Raw genomic sequence first — 22532 nt, 5'->3', positions numbered from 1 at the left:
TTTGCTGAAGTTCTAGTAATTTATATAGAGTCATAAAATATCTGTTTCTTACTCAAAAGGAATTGGAACTCTTTGGGTTTCTTACATGTTTGAGTGAAGTTATGTTTTTTTCTAATTTTTTATGAAATATAGAAATTGAATTGAATTTTCATTCAACTTTTATTAAATAATTTAAAAAAAATTCGAAAAAAAAGAATATGACAGCTATATGCTATAGTGGTCCAAAAAAAAGTTCGTACGGAGATTGTATCGTTGCTTTGGACAATAATCCATACCAAACTACGTGCAGATATCTCGTCAAATAAAAAAGTATTCCATACAAAAACTTTATTTGGATCGTTCAGTTTGTATAGCACCTATATGCTATAGTGGTTTGATATCGGCGGTACCGACGGTTACCGATGTAAAAATTGTCAGATCAATATCTCAAAATCTGAGGGACTAAGGGAACTACGCGAACGACTATATATATGTACAGACAGACAGATTGACAGCTTGTCATTCTGATAGTTTTTACATATATATTGTATAATATATTATAGGGTCTCCGGCGTTTCCTTCTAGGTGTTAAAAATGTTGTGGCAAGCGTAATAAACCCTATTCAGGGCATAAAAAACGAATATATATTTTAACATTAACTAAACGATTAGAAGCATGCCTTTTTGCACTTCATCATAGTTATATAAGTAAAATTCATGTTTGCATCTTAAAATATTTAATAAAAACATTCGCATTTTCTATTCCTAAGGTAGGAAGTACCGAAAATAGATTATCTTCGTAGTTCCAAAACTTGCATATTTCTACATTACGAATTATTTTTGGTTTTCATCGTAGGGCGTACTCTATATTTGAAATAATAAAGCAATGTTGTTTCAAATGCACGAACTTTTGTCCTTTAAAAAATATTTCAAGAGAGCTTTAATGGATTAGGATATTCATTTTGTGTGCCTCTATTATATCTGGTTTAAAACAAAGACGGATAGATAAGTTACCATCGGTTAAGACAAGACAAGTACATCCTTATAATGTGATGCTGCAGAATGGATTGTTTTATTATATCTTTATACCATACATAAAGTAAAAATTGTAGTAAGCCGAATTTCATTATATCGATTTTATAAACATTTTATAATGCTATTCATTATACTGTTTAATAATTAATAAACTAAGCTGTAAGAACTAAATGAATATACATAAAGAAAAATGAAAAGCAGGACATTGTTTTAAATATATATTTTTTAATTGCATATACTCTTGCACTCATTTCTTTCGATGAATCAAAGAGTTACTGACTGGACTTTCATGTACATCAGAAATCGTAATATCTGAATCATTTGTATTTCATAAAGAAAACTATACAATTTTTACAAATCGCGTATCAATTTGTTAACAAAATTAACTAAAAGTTATTAATTTTGGTGGTATCATATCATTTAAAGATAATTAAGACTTTCCAGATACCTTAAAAATACTAAATTTAACAGAAAACTGATTTAAAAGTAACACAAATTATTTATATAATCAAATAAATGAACATATTTCAATTACACTTAGTTAAAGCAATGTAAAAATGGAAGAAAAGTAAGCAGCCCATGTACTATACCAAGTTTGTCTTATATATGATATAAAAAGTCTCTCGTAATAGGAAAGTATCAATAGTATCGATCGAAAGTTGTCGTAGATTATTCCACTTGTTAAGTAATAATGAAATTCGGATAGTCCGTAACATAGTATAAAGGTGATGTCTCAGCCAATTAATATTTACTAATATAAATTCCGATCGTATGTCAATTTCTGTAGAAACAATCAAATCAGTTAGTTTTAATTAGTCATATAATCGTATGTCTGTATGTGTGCTCATATATTATTTAAATCACATAAGAGAATTCAACGTCATATAAGCTTTGCTGTTGTTCGATGTTACAAATATAAGTGTGTTCTCGATCAACTTAATTCAGTTACGTATTTAACACTTATGAATTTATTTATTTTGCAGATTTCAGTTTCAAATATTGATAAGACGATTAATACAGTGGCTTTGTGTGGGCTTTCATATTTATTCACAAATTTTATATCATTATTTTAGTAATTAATATATGTATATTCAATCATTACATATTTAATGGGCTTAAATCTAATACGTATATTGAGTCATTCCTTGCTAACCACTTGTATTTGCGTACTGTTTTCATATTACATTACTAACACACTTTACTGCTGTATATTCAACCAACGAATTATCTAAGTGAAGTTGCAGTATAATACACAAATTTATTTTATCGTATATATGCATGTAACTGTGTTATTTCTTTAAGAAGGTTTACTTTTAATTGCTACATATGTTTATAAAACATAGTCTTCAGTTACTTTATATTTGTTTTGTGTAGCTAGATGTTTTTCTTGTAAAATTTTTGAAGCATAGTTCTAAGTTTTATATTTAGTCACTGGCTAAAATGTATACTAGTTTCTATGTTTTCTTGTTTCTTTCGTTTTGGTAATCATGGTTCTGTCAATGCTGCAGACCAACGCAGTCAACAATATATGTTTTAAATATCGCATAACTATAACTTACCGAAATATGGTGTTTCTATCATTAATGAGATTTTAATTGCAAAGAACTTGCATTACATTACAATATACAATTTAGTGCGCATTATTATATTACTTACTCAATTCATTATCACTAAGTTATGGCATTGGAGAGAAATTTTTGCGAAAATATAAATTATTATTATTTATTGGAATATGAAATATCATAGGGAGTCGAGAGAATATTTCTAATAAGTTGCTAGTTTTTCATTTTATTATTGCAAATATATTTTTATACGTAAGGTAAATTTGAAAATTAAGGAAGTATCAATAATTTATCATTACGGCTAATTATCATTAATTCCATTTACAAAATTTTAAATGCTCTGATCTCTCCCCAATTTTTTTTTTGACTAACTGCGCTCTGGTGTTCCCATATCTCTTTTGCTCATTTCTTGATTATTTTAAAAAGCTTAAGTGTATGTATAAATTTAAACACCTTACCTAAAATATGCATGCATGTACTGATGTGTTACATATATATAATGTATATATTTGTATATACAATTATTTATGCAGATACATATAAATATCTGATTTGATACTTTAGGTTTAAGTATAGTGTATATATATATTTATAGTTTTCAGGCTTATGTAACTAAATTACTAAGTAAAATGTTTTACGTATTTAAGTTATCATCTTTCGTTTAGTATTTGTGATTTTCCTTTTTTATCAAAACTAAGTCAATGACCATCTGGGAAATTGTGTCATTAGCCATATCTGTAATAACTGCACTCACTACCAATCGGCTTTGTTTGCATGCGCAGCTGCTAATTTCGCAATTAATGCTTTTGTGTTTATGAATTTACGAAGTAACTTTACTTACAGCCTTGAGCAAATCATGATTGCTCTTTTCGAGCGCACTCATCATGCCTAAATTACTGCCGATGCCACCGCTTACGCCCACTCCCACACCTGAACCAACACCCATTCCCAAACCTAGTTTAAGATCATTCTGACCGATGACGGAGTGATGCAAATGTCCTGAATTGTGTGCAATGATCGAATGATGATCCTGTTGCTGTTGTTGGTGTTGTTGTTGTTGTTGCTGTTGCTGCTGCTGCTGTTGCTGCACCTGTTTATTGACGGTTTGCTGGGCGGATTTCATGGACTCTTGAGCTTTCATTTTTTCTTGCTCTTCGCGGTCGCGACGGGCCTGTAAAGTAACACAAAATCAAATTTATTTTGTATTACACGCATAGAAATGGTAAACATGGAGTTTTCCGGAATTTAAACAGAAGAACTTAAGATATATACGTTCACCAAATTTTTAATTTGGTCATAATATTTCAAACTAAAAAAGGATTGGTTTGAAATATACCTAAATGCCTTTTCTGTATTTATATACGAGTATTCATTACTTTTATACATTTTTCTATGCTTCGGTTTTACGGTAATTTAGTATAAAGTTACCCACCTGTTCGTTGATTTCTTTAACGGCACGTAGTTCTTTCTTCAATTTCATGCGTCGATTTTGAAACCATATTTTTATCTGACGCTCAGTAAGACAAAGTGCATGGGCGATTTCAATTCGTCGCCGACGGGTTAGATAGTGATTAAAATGAAATTCCTTCTCCAACTCAAGTGTTTGAAATCGTGTATACGTTTGACGGCCACGTCGACGTGGGCAACCGTTAGGACCTAAAATTAAACATATCATATATATCATATTAATATAAATTACTAGAACAAGTTATATGTACCTATTTTATATTAATTTATAATATCTACTTCATATTTCGGTGAGGTCTATAAGTTTTAATCAATATGACATAAGTCCTTTCTTTATATATTTAGTTTTTTATTTCTTTGTTTTTAGTTATTTGAGCTTACTGAAAGTGACAAAACCGAAAATAATTGTATATTTATTACGTGATCCACCTAGTTAGGCTGGAAGATTTTTCTTTTATAATAGGTATCGATTACACGAGGTTTGGATTTTTTTACCCCGTAACTGCCCTCAGTTGAATAGTAGTTATTTGGCTTGATATGTCTTTTCTCTACTTGAGCCTTTTTTCTAAGTGAATGTCAAGTACAAAATTTCGCTCATATCTGGTCCTATAACTGTTATACGTTTTTGAGATATTCTTGAACTTTGTTGTGGTATTGTTTTGAAGAATGTATAAAGTTGTACATTTTTCTGAGGTGTACGAAATGATATGAAATCAGTTACCAGGATTTTACTCAAGCAAAGGAGATACAAGACTTGTCCTATAACATCGGAAACATCCGAATTGAAAAATTCCATTAAATAACTATGAACGCACTGCTAAAAATTATATAGTAGCTCACATTTATGGTAATATTTTAGTGGACTGACGACACATTTGCATTTTTCTTACGAATTCTTGGTTTTGCATGACTTAAACAGTTGCACTAGTTGGTATATGAATGGTGAAGAACATTTGAATATTTAAGGAATTTGGTAGGTTACTACATTTTATATAAACCGTTCGAACTGCTTCAGCAAATATCAGAGATCAACTAGAAGCTGTAGATTTTCTGTAACTATTTCCACCATCAATCCGTCACTTTGAGAGAGTTTTAGTGTAAATTTTTGGTAAACTTTATACATAACTGTTGCTATTGGCTTAGCTAAAGGGTGAAACCCCTAGCATTCGTCTTAGTGCTCAGCAGGTCTTTGTCAACCATAGTTTAGCTGTTCGGGTGTTGTTTGTTTGTTTTGCTGATGTACTGCTGTGCTTCAGCTTGTAGATCTCATTCGTTTCGAATGTGCTGAAAATCTTTCCATACAGGGAGTGTATTCTACAGCTAAGAGCGTCAAGTAGGGCGACCACCTGCTTTGTTTCACTAGTGTTTGTGCTTGTATATTTTAGTTTTTAGAATTCCTTCATATTTTTTACTTTTTTACCTCTTACTGCTTTCAATTATTCACGCTACCTGTGCGAATTTTTTACCAAGTTAGTGCACTTATTGTTTTGCCGTTGTCATTTTACTGTTTAAGGTATAAAACAGTTCAGCGGTATGCCGCGACGGACGCACAGTCCTCTGTTTATGTTTCAGAAATCAAAACCTCTAATTGTTTCTGTATTCCGCTGGTAGTGGTATTTTCAATGCTCACTTTTTATTTGCGTCTGCATTTTTTTACAATCCAGGTATACGTCTTTATACCTTTATTTAATCTTCTTTGAAAAGTACGTATCTTTATGCATTATATATTAAAGGATTTTTGTTTGTTTAGATTAGAGTGTTCACGGTGCAGCGACAGGTAAAACATCAATTTTAAAACGCATCATTTTGCTGTGAACATAACATATTTTACAAAGTATTAATGCGTGAAATATCTTACACCGATATAAAATAGGAAAAATTTGATTTCAATCATATAGATTTGTACGTTTTTAAGACAATGGTGACTGACAGGCGCTATTAAGAAAAGCTGCATATAAAATATATGAAATCTATATGCATTTTCATGCACAATTCGTCGCATTATAATAAAATGTATTGATTTATACAACTTTCGTTGTTGATTTACGTAAGTACCTGCCGGCGACGGCCTTACCTCACGGTGTTCCAAAACACAGAGTATCAATACAATGCGTTGATAAGCGCCCCAAACAATACGAGCTATTTGCAAGTATTTATTTGGATACCAATGGCAGTGTATTTGGGTCCACACTACCATCTTGGCATGATTCGAGGCCGACCTAAAACCTCTTCCGTTTTTGGGGACGGAACCCAGTTGCTTTTTGCAACTTTATTTTAGAACTGAAAAAACAGTTAGGCTGAATTTTCAGTTCTTCCTGCATTTAGGTTTCAACCACAGCCACCACGAATCTCCCCAAAGGGACCATAACCCAATGAGCAGATTGGACCGTAGTCCAAGAGTTTTCTGCTCCCCGTGGTATCAGAAAGTCTCCGGTAAGGCTGTGTAGCCGAAACTACTGCCAATTGAGCAACCCATTACTCAATGACTGGTGACATTTGTCGCTTGAACTTCAAATGTCTTTTTATTTGCTTTTTCATTTAAAGTCTATAATATCAGTTCAAGCTGAGTATTATAGCACTATTTCTGACATACTATGCTGATATTACTGAGCAAGGTACATAATAACAGTCATAGTGAATATTAGCTTTTAGTCGCCTCTAACGACAGGCATGCCTTACCGCGGGTAAATTCTTACCCCTACCCGCAGGGGGAATTGATTTATACAATAAAAATTTTATATTTTTAGATTTACATATATAAAATAGTTAGTTTTTGCACAGGTTTCTCACAAACATGTCTGAATTCTGAACGCCGTTTTATATATATATAAATTATATTAAAACATACATTTCACTTGTAATTTTAAAATATAATTACAAGATACTCGCACTTATCAAGATTTAAGGACGAATGCAACAGTGGCTATAAAAGTGATTTTAGTTATAAAATTAGTTAGCAAATTAGTTAAAATAAAATTATCAAAAAAAAATGTAGGAACTACACACACTCTAGAAAGTCTGCTTAAGGGAGCAATCACAAAATTGACGAAGCTATGAGTATTTTTATACCTGCCTAATAAATCTCATTTAAAATGTTTTCCCCACAACTCACGTTTTCAAAGTCGATGCCCTTGATGGCTTCAAAACTACCGCACCGTTCCTTTCAAAATTTTAAATGCAATTTCTGTACATTATTTATGAGGTAACGCCAGATAACTCTCTGTATCTTGTTAATAATTTTTATTTTACAATAACCAATTAGCAAGCTTTTTTTGCAAAAAATCGCGTTTTTTCCATTAATCCGGCGTTACCTGGGTTAAAGTAGTATCAAACGAATGAACCTTGATTTTTCGAATAAGTGCTGCCATCGAGAAGAGTTTAACTGTATCTTCAGAAAATATGCCTGTATTTACACGAGCTAACCAGACTACAATCACTCACAGTTCCCCTTAAGTAAACGCTAATAATATAGAAAACTTCCTTGATTTCACGTGTTTTTTAGAGTCCGATCAATTTAAACTATATATCGAGTAATAACTCATAGAAGTACATTTATGTCGAAATTTCAATACTGCGAATATGTTAAAATAAAAAGATGTTTTAAAGGAAAAGGAAATATTGCAGAAGTTATTCTAAAATTTACTTGTTTGTTGGGCTGATTTAAACTGCTACGTTTAAATAGGTAATATACCATAAATAATAAAGATCTTAATTAAGTGCTTAAAAATAATATATGTACATACATATACTTGTCTAAATATGCTTCCTATGAATGCAAATTTATAATAACCCATTATCTGGAACAATTGCATGTGAGCAACTAAATATAAAAATTAACAAATGTAATTTTGCTTCTTTTTCTATCATAATATATCATAAATGCTTCAAAGATGAAATACGGTTGCTATCTATCATAGAGGGAGTAGGGCGAACACCATTAAAATCAGAACAAATAAGTCAAAAAGAGATAGGGCATTGGACTGGATGATATGCAGGAGTAATACCAGAGCCAACAAAATCAGATGACTAAAGCGTAGTGGAGCCCCATATAAGTTTGCCGTCGCTATGAAGTTTAGGGCTGAGCAGCAGCAATGGAATCCAATATGGCTGCTCTATCGATATTGGTTAGCACACAGGTAGACATAAATGCATGCAGACGACAATGGTGAACTGTTGTCATGACAACAAATGAGTGCTGATTGGGAGGTGCTAAGCACTCTTTCCGTTTAGTCATGCGCTGTGCTCTCCCTGAACATTGACGTGTTGAGTATAGCAGCTATGGTGAGTTGTAATATTCAATATACATGTATGTGTGTATGTGTAATATATGTATTGCCCGCTTTTGGGTTCGAGTCTCGAAGTTTTTCATTAAAATGCGGAAATCGTATTAAACTTAGTCACTTCTTGAAGAAAGCAATCGGTCACTACAAAAGTTTTTTATAAGCACCTAACAGGTTTCCGATCGCTTAAGATGGTAATTAAACATAAAGAATATGTTTATATAATTGATCTTAATTCTTGCGTATTTCATAGTTTCATATGCATATTACTTCACTGTTACTGGTAGTAGAGAAGAGTGTGTGATCTATATATATTATATGCTACAAATTAATAAATGCATTTATATAATTCTTTTCTCGATTCAATTATATAAAAAAATCGTACTAGTAAAAGAACACATTTTAAAGAGTACTACCAAAAAATATATATAGTACATAATTAATAGCAAATTAAATAAATTGCTATATTACATAAATGGATATGCATACAGTTGAATATAGAAGTTTCAAGTAACATTTACATATGCATGTGTGTATCCAACGTAGGTCTTCGATTTATTTATCATTTTAAATATTGGTAGAAATGTATAGTTCTCAGGATTACTATATAAGGAAACAAATGTGATTTGTATACCATAAAAACTTTAAATCTGTACATACATATATTTAATGACCTTTAGATATATATAAAGTTTCAGAGAAAAATTAATAAATTTATTTAGGGCTGTAGCCACAAATGCAACAATTTTTTTTATTAATGTACCCATTTAACTAAAAGTGAGCTTCGTCGCTGAAAAAAAAATCTTATAAAAATCAGGATCGGCGGCCATCTCGTTGAAAATACTAAAAGTGCGACAACCTAATTAATACGGTAAATTTTACACCCGGGATGGTTCAAAAAGGTTTCATAGGAGCCGGTATTCCCTTGTATCACAATTTTTAATTCTCTCTGATTTCATTTTTCTCTGATTCGCACTGTAAGTATATAAATTGAGAGCCATTGACAGTATCGAATGAAGACTTTGGAAAATTATTGCTTGCCAAATGTGCCAAAAATTGTCGAAATCGGACCACAACTTCTCAAGTCCCCAGATACCGAATGTGTGAACCACGGTGCCTGTGGCTGACTTTTTACTGAAAATAGCGCTTAATAGTAGATAATATCCTATTCTTTCTTGATAATAGTATGCCATAAAAAGATTTTTTAACTTGCAGTTGACTTTATACCGTATACATCGGTCAATATCTGAGTTATCCGAATGATATTCAAAGATCGTTTCTTTCTAATAGCAGTGTATCCTTGTACTTATAACGATATACTGATTTCCGACTTTCCATCTGTTTCTAAACCGTTTGTTTTAGTGAATATGTGTAATATGTTAACGAAATTAAGCGGACAAGTTTTCTGGACCTTTGTATAACTTCATATTTCTAATATAATGATTTCTGATCCTCCATTTGAGGTTTTCCCCATATACCCAACATATTATATTTAACCTCGTTGGTTGAGTTTATCATGAAGCAAAAATAGTAATGGAAGTATCTGAGTCGATAACCGATAATATAATTTTATAAGATATAAATTATGATTGTAATGCATTAACAGTTTCTTCGAATAATTACTGTAGAATTTTTATAACAAATTTTTAGTATAAAGTTTTATCGACCCCTTGTATTTTCCCTTCTTTGTCCGTCGCAAATTGCGAGCGTTTAGGACTTAGCTTTACTTGCTTGTTTCTTCATAAACTTCCTATGAGTCGGTTAAGATATACATACTTAAAAAAATTCCATTTTAATAAACAGCGGCGCCGTTTTGTCTTTTAGGGTTGGCATTCTTTCCATTTCAAACTCTAACATGTTTACATTACATAATTTATTAACGATTGCCGTTACATTTGGATGTACATAGAAAAATTTGTTTGAAATCTAAATGGGCGAAAAAAACATTAACTTTAATTCAAGGTGTAACAAATTATTCGGTACATGTGGACAATAATAACATTGTACCATATTTTTTTGTAATTGTAACATAAGTAGTATCTTCGAGACCATGCTTTTGGGTAAGAAAATGTTTACATTGTGCTTTCAACATGCCATCCGGGAAGCACATTGTTTTAAAATAAACAATTGCCTGTCTGGCAAGTGTGGAAAAATTAAAAGATACCAGAGTTGGAAAAGATTAATACCATTTTGTTATAAGAATGCATAATTGCATAAAAACTCAACCTATTCATAAGTAGTAACCGAATGCTGATAACAACACACGAATTACAGTAATTAATTTAGGGAATAAAAATTATTTTTTAAACATTAAGATGACTTATTCGTACGTTTTTGTTTCTCAATTATTTCATCATCTGATACAAAAATTACATACACACCTTGCTTATAGTACCAAAAAATTGTTAAAAATAGAATGATTTCATATAACCATAGAGCCCTCATGATTTTCAACTCAAAAAAGCTTCCTAACTTTTTTAAGCAATATAAATATACAGCAAACAATCGATTTATCGCTACTTTTCAATTCTAACAAATATACTGACGTTCCTTGACTTGGTTTAGTTAAGATCAGATGTCAATTGCATATAAATAACTGGTCGATATTCTATGTACTCGTATATATTTATAATTTTTATTTTATGACGTAGTAATCGAAGCCCTTTGCTCCTGTATTTTAAACATATAAGAAATGAATAAATTTTTTATCATGCTATTGTTTTCATAACAATTAGAAAAACTTCATTTGCCACTTTATTGGCCACTTTTTGATGTTTTATTTTCCAACTGAAGCACCAAAACAACATACATATAATTACTGCGCTGCACACATAGCATGATCATGCATATAACATACAAAACACAGCAGCATTATAAAAGTTAATCACCGTATTTTATGACCGAAGCTTATAATTGAGTTGTAAAAGGCAACACCTTATTTATAACACGTCATTATTCATTTGCTGTGAAAAAGGCAAAAACCGTATGATAACATTATTTAGTTCGCTAAAACGGACTTACCGAGAACGCTTACAAACAATTGAAATACTAAAAAATTAGTGCATCATAAAATCGTAAATGGGCTAAACCTATTTGTTCCTCAAGTACTGACGGTAATAGAAATTACGAAATAAATAATGTTGAGTGACCGATATTTTGATTTTAGATGATTTTTTCACGCGGACATAGATCTACGTATGTGTTCGTATAAGCATAAGTAATAAATATACTGAATTTTCGCCATGAATGATTTCAGTATGCTTGTTAGGATGAATATAAGAAATTGATGTGGATAAATGTAACTTGCCCATGGATGATCTCAAAATATATACGTTCCATTGATTCTAACGATTCAGCTGAAGGGAAGGGTATCGTAATCTAGATTTATTTCATTAGGACTTAGAAAAAATTAAAGCGACAATGGCGATGCTTGTAAGTTCTTGGGGCATTCTAATGTTAACCACTTCAATACGTATATAATACTTTACTGCTACATAATTTTTAAAATTATTTTTAACACAAAGTTAACTTTTTTACAACAAACAGGCATTGAAATATTTGTCTCGTAAAAGAGTTTTAATGTTTTTTGCTTAGCTCTATTTTACTTTGAAAGCAACTATACTATACATTTATAATTACGAAAGGAGGTCTATGTGATCAGAAGTTATTACGCTTATACGCCATTATATTAAAATATATGTATATTTGTATATATCAACACACCCTTATTTACGGTGAAAGAAATTTACAAACACAAACACCATTTTGGCTATGGTTGCAACTAAAACGACAAACCAAACAGGTTTTCTTTCGTTCTACTGCAACCACCAAAATTATGGCAAGAATGAAGGAGAAGATTCCACGGTGACTGAAATGTTAATAAGGCATTACAGACACATTATGTGCATCGTATTGATTAAATTTAAATAAATTTAATAAACATAAATTTTTAGCAGACTCCCTCTACCACATTATATTTAAGTCTCAGTCACCATTTGCGTTAACAACATTCATCTCTATACACAAAAATACCTACCTACCAACTCACCGCCTTGATATGTGTCTTCAGGGTTAATATTTCGTGGGGCAAAAGGTAACAGTTATTATTGACATTCTGGTTCTCTTTTTGCTTTCTGTTTATATCACTTTTCAACGTGTACTAAGAATTCTAAGAGTATTCACAATTTGCTGTTGCAGTTACGCTTGGCTGTGAATGCATAAACTTTCATTTTCTGCTACGTTAATCTTGTCAGTCACATGTATATTTGTTGTTGTTTTAGTAAACTCGGGTATTGTTCGCTTGTGTCCTTACGATTTCGTGTGGGGGAGGGGGCGCTTAGAAAAAAGTGAACATAATTTTGTTTTGCCACGCTTCATTACTAATGACTAGTCACAACAGAAAGCACACTGGGCAAAATAAATCGAAAACTCGAATAATTATATGTATTATTTTCCAGATGCTACCGAATCAAAGACAGCCTTCACTTTAAAAAATGTTAACGAATGATTTTGAAGTTTTAAGCCGAAATAGTTTTGGGAAAGGCACATTTACAAACAATATTTGGTTATGTTTTTACTTCAGAAGTTTTCTGTTATGATTTTAATACAAATTACCGAATGCAATAAAAAAAAAAAACCGCAAATATGGATAGTCAACTGGAATTTAGTATTTATTTAAAAAATAGACCCATTTATAAAACCGGAATATGTATCCAGTAAGAACCCCTGAAACAACAAATAAGGAAGATCTAAGTTCGGTCTAACCGAACATTTTATTCGCTCTTAATTACAAAGATGAAAACTCTGAAAATAGGTCGTAAGAAATCATTGTGCAACGAAATTGTTGTTATATTAGAATAATTTTTGGATTATATCATATCTCACAGAATCACTTAGTTTTATAAATATCTTTTGCTTCGTGTCAAAAATATTTCTATTAAAATAAACCCAAATAACTCAATAGAGATATAAATATGTGATATAAACTCAATCAAAGGATTAGATATATAAGGAAAAAGTGAACCATAGGATCAGAAATCATTATGTTATATAGGGTTTAGACCAAAGTCTAGACCGACTTAATTAATTATCAGTCTCTAGGCACATTATGCTTAGAAAAAAATATCTACTTAGTTTCACTGAAATATAAGAAATTTTTATTAACATAAACAGTGTAAAGTCTAATAGAATAACGAAATTTATTAAATATTCCTATAAGGGTATTTATTAAATTCGTGAATGAATTTAACACATTTTCGGCATTAAACTATAATATATTATATCAAGTAATATACATTGTCTTAATTTTTAAAGATGTTTATATATTATATAAGGTCTACCGATTTAAACCATTTTTGGAACCAGGACAGATTATTATAACATATTTTTATTTTTAACTCTGCATGTCTTTGACTAATATTATATATACGGTATGAACTTCCGTTTAGAAATTTTATATCAGCTATCTCTTTTGCCATAAGGCACATTATTTTCAGAAAAAGATGCTTCCAGCATTTTAATAATATATCTTACAGATTTATCGAGATAGTATACCTTGCGAAAAGGTTTATTCCGATAATTTCATTGCTGCTTGATGTATAAACAGTAGGGTGAACGAATATAATAGAATTTAAAACTGTTTAATATGGCGGTTGTAGTCCGATGTAAGGATAAGAAAATAATATCATACACAAATTTTGGTTGATATCTGTCAAGTAATTCCTTAGATATGCAATTTAACTTAAAAATGGGAGGTGCCATGCCTATTGTGTTTTTACACTTCGCCCTTACCACCTATTCCGTGCCATTTCGAGTGTGATAACCGTTATATGAAGCGTGGGCGTGATTCTTGTCCGATTCCATCTACTGCTAAAAGGGCTTGTTCTCAGCAAGTTTGGTAGCGTAAGATTTAGTGGCTTGTGAGATATGTTATATAAACCTATTAGCAAGCAGGGTTATTCCCAGTTTAAGAAAGTTTTAAGCCAAATTGTACTGCAAACTTTGTAGGCATGGCCATGGTCCGCATATCTGTTATATCAACATCTCTAAAGTGTCTAAGAATTTGTGTAGCGAGTCATCCATGGCGGTACGTTAGTTTTTACTCAAGTTATGGCTTGTACGTATAGACAGTCACACTGAAATAAACTCGTCTCGTCTTTAAGATCATTTATGTATATACATACAATATACACACTATATCTATCTCGATTTGTTTCAAGTATTACAAACAACAGTTAAGTGAACAAAACTTGTATACCCTATAGCAACATGGTGCAAGAATATAAAAATGAAGCAGAATTTTTAATCGCAGCTATTCTCCCTTAAAGTCTCTATTGAATTTTAAGCAATTGTGTGGCTGGCCTATATCCAAAACATACTCTATCACCACTTTTGATTTGACTGCAATTTTAGGTAACATCATGTTGGCAATTACAAGGGGTGGTAAGATAAAATATCCGCAATAAATTATCATATTTATACATATAAGTATAAGTGTTTTGTTCCAATTCGGCAAAAACACAAACAAACTTATAAAAAGAAGTAATAATTTGAATGAGAAAAAATAAGTAAATAGCAAACAAAATCGACAAATCTGAAAAGAAAACGAAGAAGGATGTGAAAATAATATATGGGGGAGTGGCGGTGATAATTTTATACTAGTACGTCCACATTTCACAAACACCATATCAAGGGTAGAAAATTGACTCGTAAGCCGCTGTGTATATACTTGGCCATCTATACATACATAGATATATTTATACATTTTCGTTTTATGTTGCAAATATATAATTTTAAATCCAAATTGTACATAACTTTACCATATAACTTCGAAATATAAACGTACCTTTGCCCGTTGAAGATGGTTAAATAAGATAATGGAGTAGTTAATATGTACAAGTATTTCAATGAATATATTCCTATTGTTCCGAAGATACAATTTTTGCTTAGAGCCGATCATGATTCATTAGATAAGTTCAAAAAATAATAAAATAACGACCGTAAGAATGAAAAACTCATTCGCATTAAAGGCGCATAAACAATTACGAAGTTCAGAATTTGAGAAAAACAAGCCGGTTTAGCGTTTTGTGGGATTATTTTCCAGATTAAAATGCAATACACCAAGTACTTAAAATATAAAATATCAAATATAATCAAGCCAAATATATTAATTTTTTTAAGCAAAACTTAGTTGGGACGAAAATTAAAGTTCGTTTGCTTTTGATGCTATTTATATTTTTCTGCCGTTTACTTGATGTAAAAATGCATTAAATCACGCAAACTGCCAATTACCTTTTAAATATTTGCATATATGGATATTTACATAAATTAATTTGGGTAAACATAACATAACTATTCACACTTGTGCTGACCTGTGACGAGACATCCAAAAGATAGGTAGGCTATAGTAGTATTTTTATAAATACTATACATACAACATTCATTTTCGACATCGCGGTTGGAAGCACATTGCCGAGTGTAATGAACGCTTTATTGAAACTGGCTGCGAAAATAAGCGACAAAGACTCGGGTGTAGCAGCGACGAAATATGAATTTATGAACAGAATACAGAAGAGAGCTGCTGAAAAACAAAGTAAGAGGGAAGAGGGAGGTAGACATCTCGTCAAACAGTTAATTTTAATTTAAATCTGTCTGGGTGTAACTTGGCCCTTTCAATATCCTTTCAAAGTTAAACTTCCCCATATATATTTCATTTGTTAAAACCGCAGCATATTAACAACATCTGCAACCACCATCGATTGCATATGTATGTATGTGCTCAGCACATCGTAATTGCTTCCCACATTTGCAACATATTTCCGATATTGCACACATTTAGAATAAAACATATTATGAATATAAACACTTGAATATATGTATCATATTACTAATTATGTACACATGTACCAACTAAACCGCACAATATATTGGATGCTAGACGACTCTCATAAATCTACTATTTCATCCTTTACCAGAAAACGTTAAACAATCCGTAGAATAAAACACAGTCTATCAAGATTAAAGCCGTGCACCAATTCCTAATACGACCAGATCTATGGAAATACTGCCATCTACTCACAGATCTTCGGCCACATAAGAATATATTTTAATATCTATCGCCTGCGCTAATATGGAAAGCGGATTATGATTATTATTTGTGGCAATGTTACCCAAAATGGCGGTATTTTGAAAATTTAAGTATTTAACTACCGACAACTTGAATAAAAATATTGACACATTGGAGAAACTTAGTCTACATGTTTCTAAACGTTCAGAGTAAATTGGTATTCACACATTCTAATATAAGTACATTCATCGGTGCAACCCCAAGTTAAGTTTGCTTTCCCTTATGACCCGTAAAAGAGTATAGTAGACTTTACGATTCTGGTAAAGAATTTTCTTTTAAAACTTTAAGGGTTGATACTTTTAATGAAAAAAACTAAAATTAAACAAGTTAGGAAAGGCTACGTTCAGGTAAAACCCAACATTTTATACTCTTGTAACTTGCAAGGAGCAAACCATATTAGCAAAATTAAAAAGGCAATTTCATTTATATAACTTTTAATATAACTTTATAACCAGTAATAACTTTATAACTTTTAAGAAAACGGGTCTACTTAATTTTATTAAAATATCACACATTTTTACCAACCTAAACGGTTTAAAGTCAGATGGAAAGTCAGGGAAATGAAAGGGCTGATTGCATTCATTTTTGACATTGTATACTTGAGAGCTTATTTTCAAGCAATTTTTTAAATATATTATATAAATATAAGCATATACACTAGGCATCAAATAAAAGTATAATTGTATTACTCACTAGCAACCTCACAGCTTTAATTTACTTTGTACATTTTCGCATATAGTTAATTTCATAAAGCATGCCATGAAGATGTACCGTTATGTAAATAAACAATTCGAATAAAATTTACAGCTATGATTTAAATGAAAGTGTCAAATGAAAGTGTAATTATAGTTTTTGTTGAGTTCTTTCAAGGTAAAACTTAAGTTTACTACAGCTTTAATAAATTTGCATTTATAAAGTGAACTTCTGTTGAGATAAATATATTTATGTTCTGTTCTTAGTGAAAAATGAGGAAAACTGAAGAAACTCGGAACATAATTGTAGAAGATAGGAAGAAGGGTGAAATTTATTAAAAAATATCTGAAAAGTATTCCATTTCGGTCGGAGGAGAAGAAAATTTTTTGAAAATTTCAAAAATAGGAAAAAATTGCAAGACTCAGTACGGTGGAGGTCCAAAGCTCAAAATTTCTATATACTCTGAGCGACTCATGAGATGAAAAATTGCCGAAATCCCTGAAATTTGATCGAGGGAGTTGGATTAAAAGTTTTGGTTTGGATGTTTCCATTAGTACAATGCAAAGGAAATTACGATCTTTCGGTTTCAAAAACTACGTCGCAAAAAAACGACCTATAATTTCCATTGCTGATATAACTCACACACTGACTGACATATTCGGAATACGGTTTGTTGAGTAATGAAAACCATTATATGTAGTATATGGGAAGCGGGGTAATTCGTAGATCAATTTCACATGTTTTTGGAATTAAACTAAAGTATATTCAATATTATATGCTCAGTTCATTTTGCTAAGATATTCTACATATTGACCAATATATACGGTATAAAGCCAACCGGAAGTTTGGAAATATTTTATTACATATATGGGAGATAGGGGTTATATTGAACCGATTTTATCTATTTCTGGCATTACCATAATTTCATTAAGATACCACACATACTATCACCAATATATAAGGAGTATAGTCAACCGTATGCTTGAAAATCCTTATATAAAATATATGAGGGCTAGGGCAAATTTTCACCGAATGTACAAAGAAGGACCATTATTAGGAAAAGATTATCACTCATTTTCATCAAGATATACAATATATGTCATATAAAGTCAACTGGAATTTCAAAAATATGGCGGCTAAGGGACGTATTAATCCTATTCAGTCCATTTTCGTCATAGAGGCAAATTATTATCAGTAAAGAATTTGCTCCGCATTTCAAGATTGACCGAAATTTTCGATAAAATGTTCGCAGTAGGAACTGATGTCCACGTATTCGGTATCTGGCTTGAACAGTTGTAGTCCGAGTTTGACAATTTTTGGAAATAGAGTAAATGTACTATTCGTGTAAAGTTTTATTCCGATACAATCATTGATGCTTGATTTGTGTACTGAAAAGTGAAAGAATGAGATGGAATTTAAAATTGCGTTATATAGAAAGTAGGCGTGGTTGTAGTTCGATTTCGTCTATTTTTGCACCGTAACATAAGAATGTCAGAATAATGTTTTGTACTGAATTTAGTTGAAATTGGTCTAGGAAAATATATGATTTCACTTAAATTTGGGTTGATGATAGTCCAATTTTGACACCTCTATAAATGTCATTGTGTCATCTCGGGTTCTAAATTTAAGCCCACTTTTCAAAATTGTTTAAATCACATATGTTCCTTCCTACTACAATTTTTTGTACCAAATAACAGTCTTGTATCTTATAGTGGAGCATAGTTATAGCTCTTTATATGTCTAGATTAGGCGTTTTGTGGGCGTAGCAATGGTCCGATTATGCTCAACTGCAACAACAAAGTTCTAATGAATCATACCACCGTTAGGTGAACGAAACTATTATACTCTGTAGTAACATGTTGCAAGAGTATAAAAAATACAGAGTTTTCTAAAAACTTCCAATGAAATTAATTAATAAAAATTGGAGGAATATGTTATATACTTCTTCTTTCTTTAAATTTATTTAAATTGTAAGTTTCAATACTTTTACAATCAGCACTATTTATTGTTGTCCTACGTGCTTTTAATAGAAGAAGTAGGGCTGCCTAAGTCGAATACAAATACTTAGCATCGCCTTTGTTGTTATTTTATCGTAATTTGTTGCATCAAGAATGTCAGCATGCATGCAGAATATTTATACGCATGGCGCATATTGGGAATTACTGGTAGTTGGTAGTTTTTGCGCCTTTTGCATGTGTTCTGAGTACTGATAGTAATATAAAAAATAAAAATAACCATAAGGAAGAGGAATGCTGAGCTATTCTTGCACTAAATTTTAATTAATTTTCAAACTGTATGCAACTGAAATTATAATCGTTTACAGTATGAGCTTGTATATAGCTTCATATATTCAATATAACTAAATCAGTATAAAGTAACATATTTATTATATCACTGTTCGAAGAAAAAAAAGTGTGTAAATAATATTCTACAAATACACGTATGTACATATATATTCATAATTATTGTTTATTTTATCCATAATTTTCTTGTCAATATATTATTTACATGTAAATGTTTGTAGGAACATACATTCTTATAAAGCAATTACACGGCCCAAAAGAAAAATGTACAGAACAGATTGTAGGGCTTCTTGTAAAAACACTGAAATTCTATTTCATTATAAAACAAAAAAAATTATTAGTACTCATAATACATAACATGGCTCCCTTTACTTCTTAAAGCCATTCAGTAAATGTCTGTAAAATTTGTGAATAAGAATTGATTAGATGATTGTCAAAATATTACCATTCATAGTCTGTCAACATTCACACCTGCTCACCTTCTCAGTGGTAAAGGGATCCACTTTTAACAAATCTTTAGCGGAACGGTTGCAATTTATTGAAATGTTTACACATAATATAAAAGGTCTTGTATTCAGCTTGAGTGTTACGTATGTTGTATTTTCGCTAAAGTGAAATTTAAATTCCTGCCGAATTTATTTGTGATGCAGCATTTAAAAAATTACATACAAGTACATACATATATTGGATGATATAACAGCACAGGATATTCTATATGTTAAGCTATTCAAAGAAAGTTTAAAATATTTATTCATCACTACAAATAATAATCCATTATTTGTTGTGTTTAACCGGAATGGACCCGGATTTTTCCCGGCCAGTGATTGTCAGCTCGGCAGAATTCTGCCGCTACAGCAACAAGAACAGATAGGCGCCTCTTTCTTTTAGCGTACGCATAAACATACATATGTATTATATTATTTTCAAGTTTCTGCCAACTACTTTTGAGGAATTAATTTAATTGCAGTAGGACAGAGCGAACGAAATGGAACAGATCATCTAAACACGACAAAATACTCAATGGCCAAGCGTACATATATTACTTTTACGATCGTTTTAATGGGCTATTTACGGTTTACTCGTTTGAGTACAAATCTGTTGTTCGGAATTTTGATGATGACGACAACATCACATTGATTATAGCAGTGTTATTTAAAAATATAACGTAAATGATGATCTTGGTAAATTTTAATGACTATTTAGGTGTCTGTTGTTTAATATTTATGTTTTATTGTTGTTTATTTTAGAATCCGATATATCAAACAGAATGTCGCTAATGACAAGTTTGATTTATTGTGATTGTAATGGTCTATTTGAAGAATAACTTAGAAAATATTATCTATTTGTGATCATTTACTATTTAAATAAGTGATTTTTTTTAGGTCTACGGTTATTTTATTATTTGTTTATTTTTCTCACAGACAATTATTGATAACAGTTGCAAAGATTAATTACTCTTGTTTAATCAAGGGAAACTGTTACATATAACTTTATTCAAAGCTTCAAATAGCCGTACACCCACATTATTTTTTTTCCATATTCTAAGCCTACTTTTCCCAGATTATTAATCCGGTAATAGTTTTTGTGTGTTTTGATAAAACTATTTTCGGTCATTTCAATTAATTTGATATATACATATAAGTAACATATGATCATAGTCGACTAGTTTAAGAACTAACTAAGTACACTGCGTGTACTTCTGTTCTGATCTAAAAGATCTAAAAATTCAGCCGTCAGAAGTTAGAAGTAGATTAAAACCATAAGTCTCTCGATGTGTATTATGGCAAGATTGCTAATCGTACATATGCATGGATGTACGTATATTGTATTTTTATACATATACTTCATTTGTTACGACAATTCTACATCTTTCCAAAAATTCGTTCTCAAATTTTTTAATAAAGATGTTGGCTTTTGTTTAATATGTAGTGCGCACCATCGTTTACCGTCAAAGTTCAGTAGTTGCTTTTAAGTACTAAAAAACGCTTTAACAGCTGAAATTTTAAACGAGCTCTAACTAGCCAAGTACACGATCTGGTGATTTAATCAGCAACTGTAATGCCAAGAAGACTTTTTAACTCTATACTAAACTCCTCATCGGTGTATCGGGGCCTACAAGCTAAGCATAAGATCAATGGCGTGAAATCACGTTCTCAAATAGCACAAACAAACAAAAAACGTAACTCAAAAAATATCATTAATATTCGTAATCGTTGGTCCCTCCTAAATATGCTTCCTTACCATTCCATGTACTGCACTTTACCATTAACGTAGCCCAATATTGCGCCTCATTGCCCCTGTTGGCAGTCATCGAATTACGCATGCATAAAACGACACTGGAATTTGAACGTCAGGCTGCAACCAAGGCCCATGATGAAAGAGGCGAGTGAATGTTGATGAAGTTAATAGAGTTGCACAAAGTTAATAGAGTATCAGAATGAATAACTTTAATTAGTGACGTGAAGTAATAAGTAAAGCGAAAGACTTCTTTCGCAGTTGCAACTAAATTTTCATTGAGTTGTTACACAGAAACGTTTCAACGTTCACACGTTTTCCATGTAATATGAATTCATATATATATATGTATTCGAGTGCAATTTTCGTCATTATGATGTTTATATAAGAATAATAATAGAAAAATAGTTGAAGGCCAATAATGCCAATAATGTCTCATTTAAATTAACTTTACTTATTTCTAACATTATATCCTCCTCACCAAATTTTTCGTTTGATCGTAATCCTCATTTTATTTTAATAATTTCTATAGTTAACTCGAATATATTTATTATTATTTTTATTGGTAAATATAACTACATTGTTCTATTCATCTTGTTGGGAAATATAAAAAGAGTTTAGGTCTGAATTTCTTAGATTTATGTGAACGATTCCAAAGAAAACGTGCACAATTTCAGAGTAACTCCATTTTTTTTTAAGTATCAAGGAAAGGTTTGTGCAGATGCATATATGCATGAAGGACAATGTTTGTTAAGGAAATATTTACACGGAGCGTTTAGCAATTTAAAACGCAAACTAAGTTAAAAAGCCTACCTAATCACTATAGTAACTCTAATAATTTTTTTCACCATGAA

General features: G+C 31.2%; 1 protein-coding gene across 4 annotated transcripts in view; it reads right to left on the bottom strand.

Moving 5' to 3' along the window:
* Nucleotides 1–1218: 1218 nt before the first annotated feature.
* abd-A (abdominal A) overlaps nucleotides 1219–22532 on the bottom strand; it is a 38013-nt gene continuing 16699 nt past the window's right edge. For 2 of the 4 annotated variants that reach the window (XM_036370342.2, XM_036370343.2), the window contains exons 4-6: nucleotides 4008–4231; nucleotides 3417–3746; nucleotides 1219–3360 (exon numbers count right to left, since the gene is read on the bottom strand). In XM_036370342.2, coding sequence (XP_036226235.1) covers nucleotides 3301–3360; nucleotides 3417–3746; nucleotides 4008–4231 — 614 coding nt within the window. In that variant the 3' untranslated portion in view covers nucleotides 1219–3300. Of the gene's footprint in view, nucleotides 3747–4007; nucleotides 4232–22532 lie in introns of all 4 variants that reach the window. The other 2 variants (XM_036370341.2, XM_036370344.2) reach the window with 2 other exon arrangements.

Source organism: Bactrocera oleae, chromosome 2, assembly GCF_042242935.1.
Source record: "Bactrocera oleae isolate idBacOlea1 chromosome 2, idBacOlea1, whole genome shotgun sequence".
NCBI lineage: Eukaryota > Metazoa > Arthropoda > Insecta > Diptera > Tephritidae > Bactrocera > Bactrocera oleae.
This window is presented reverse-complemented; position numbering and strand designations above follow the sequence as displayed.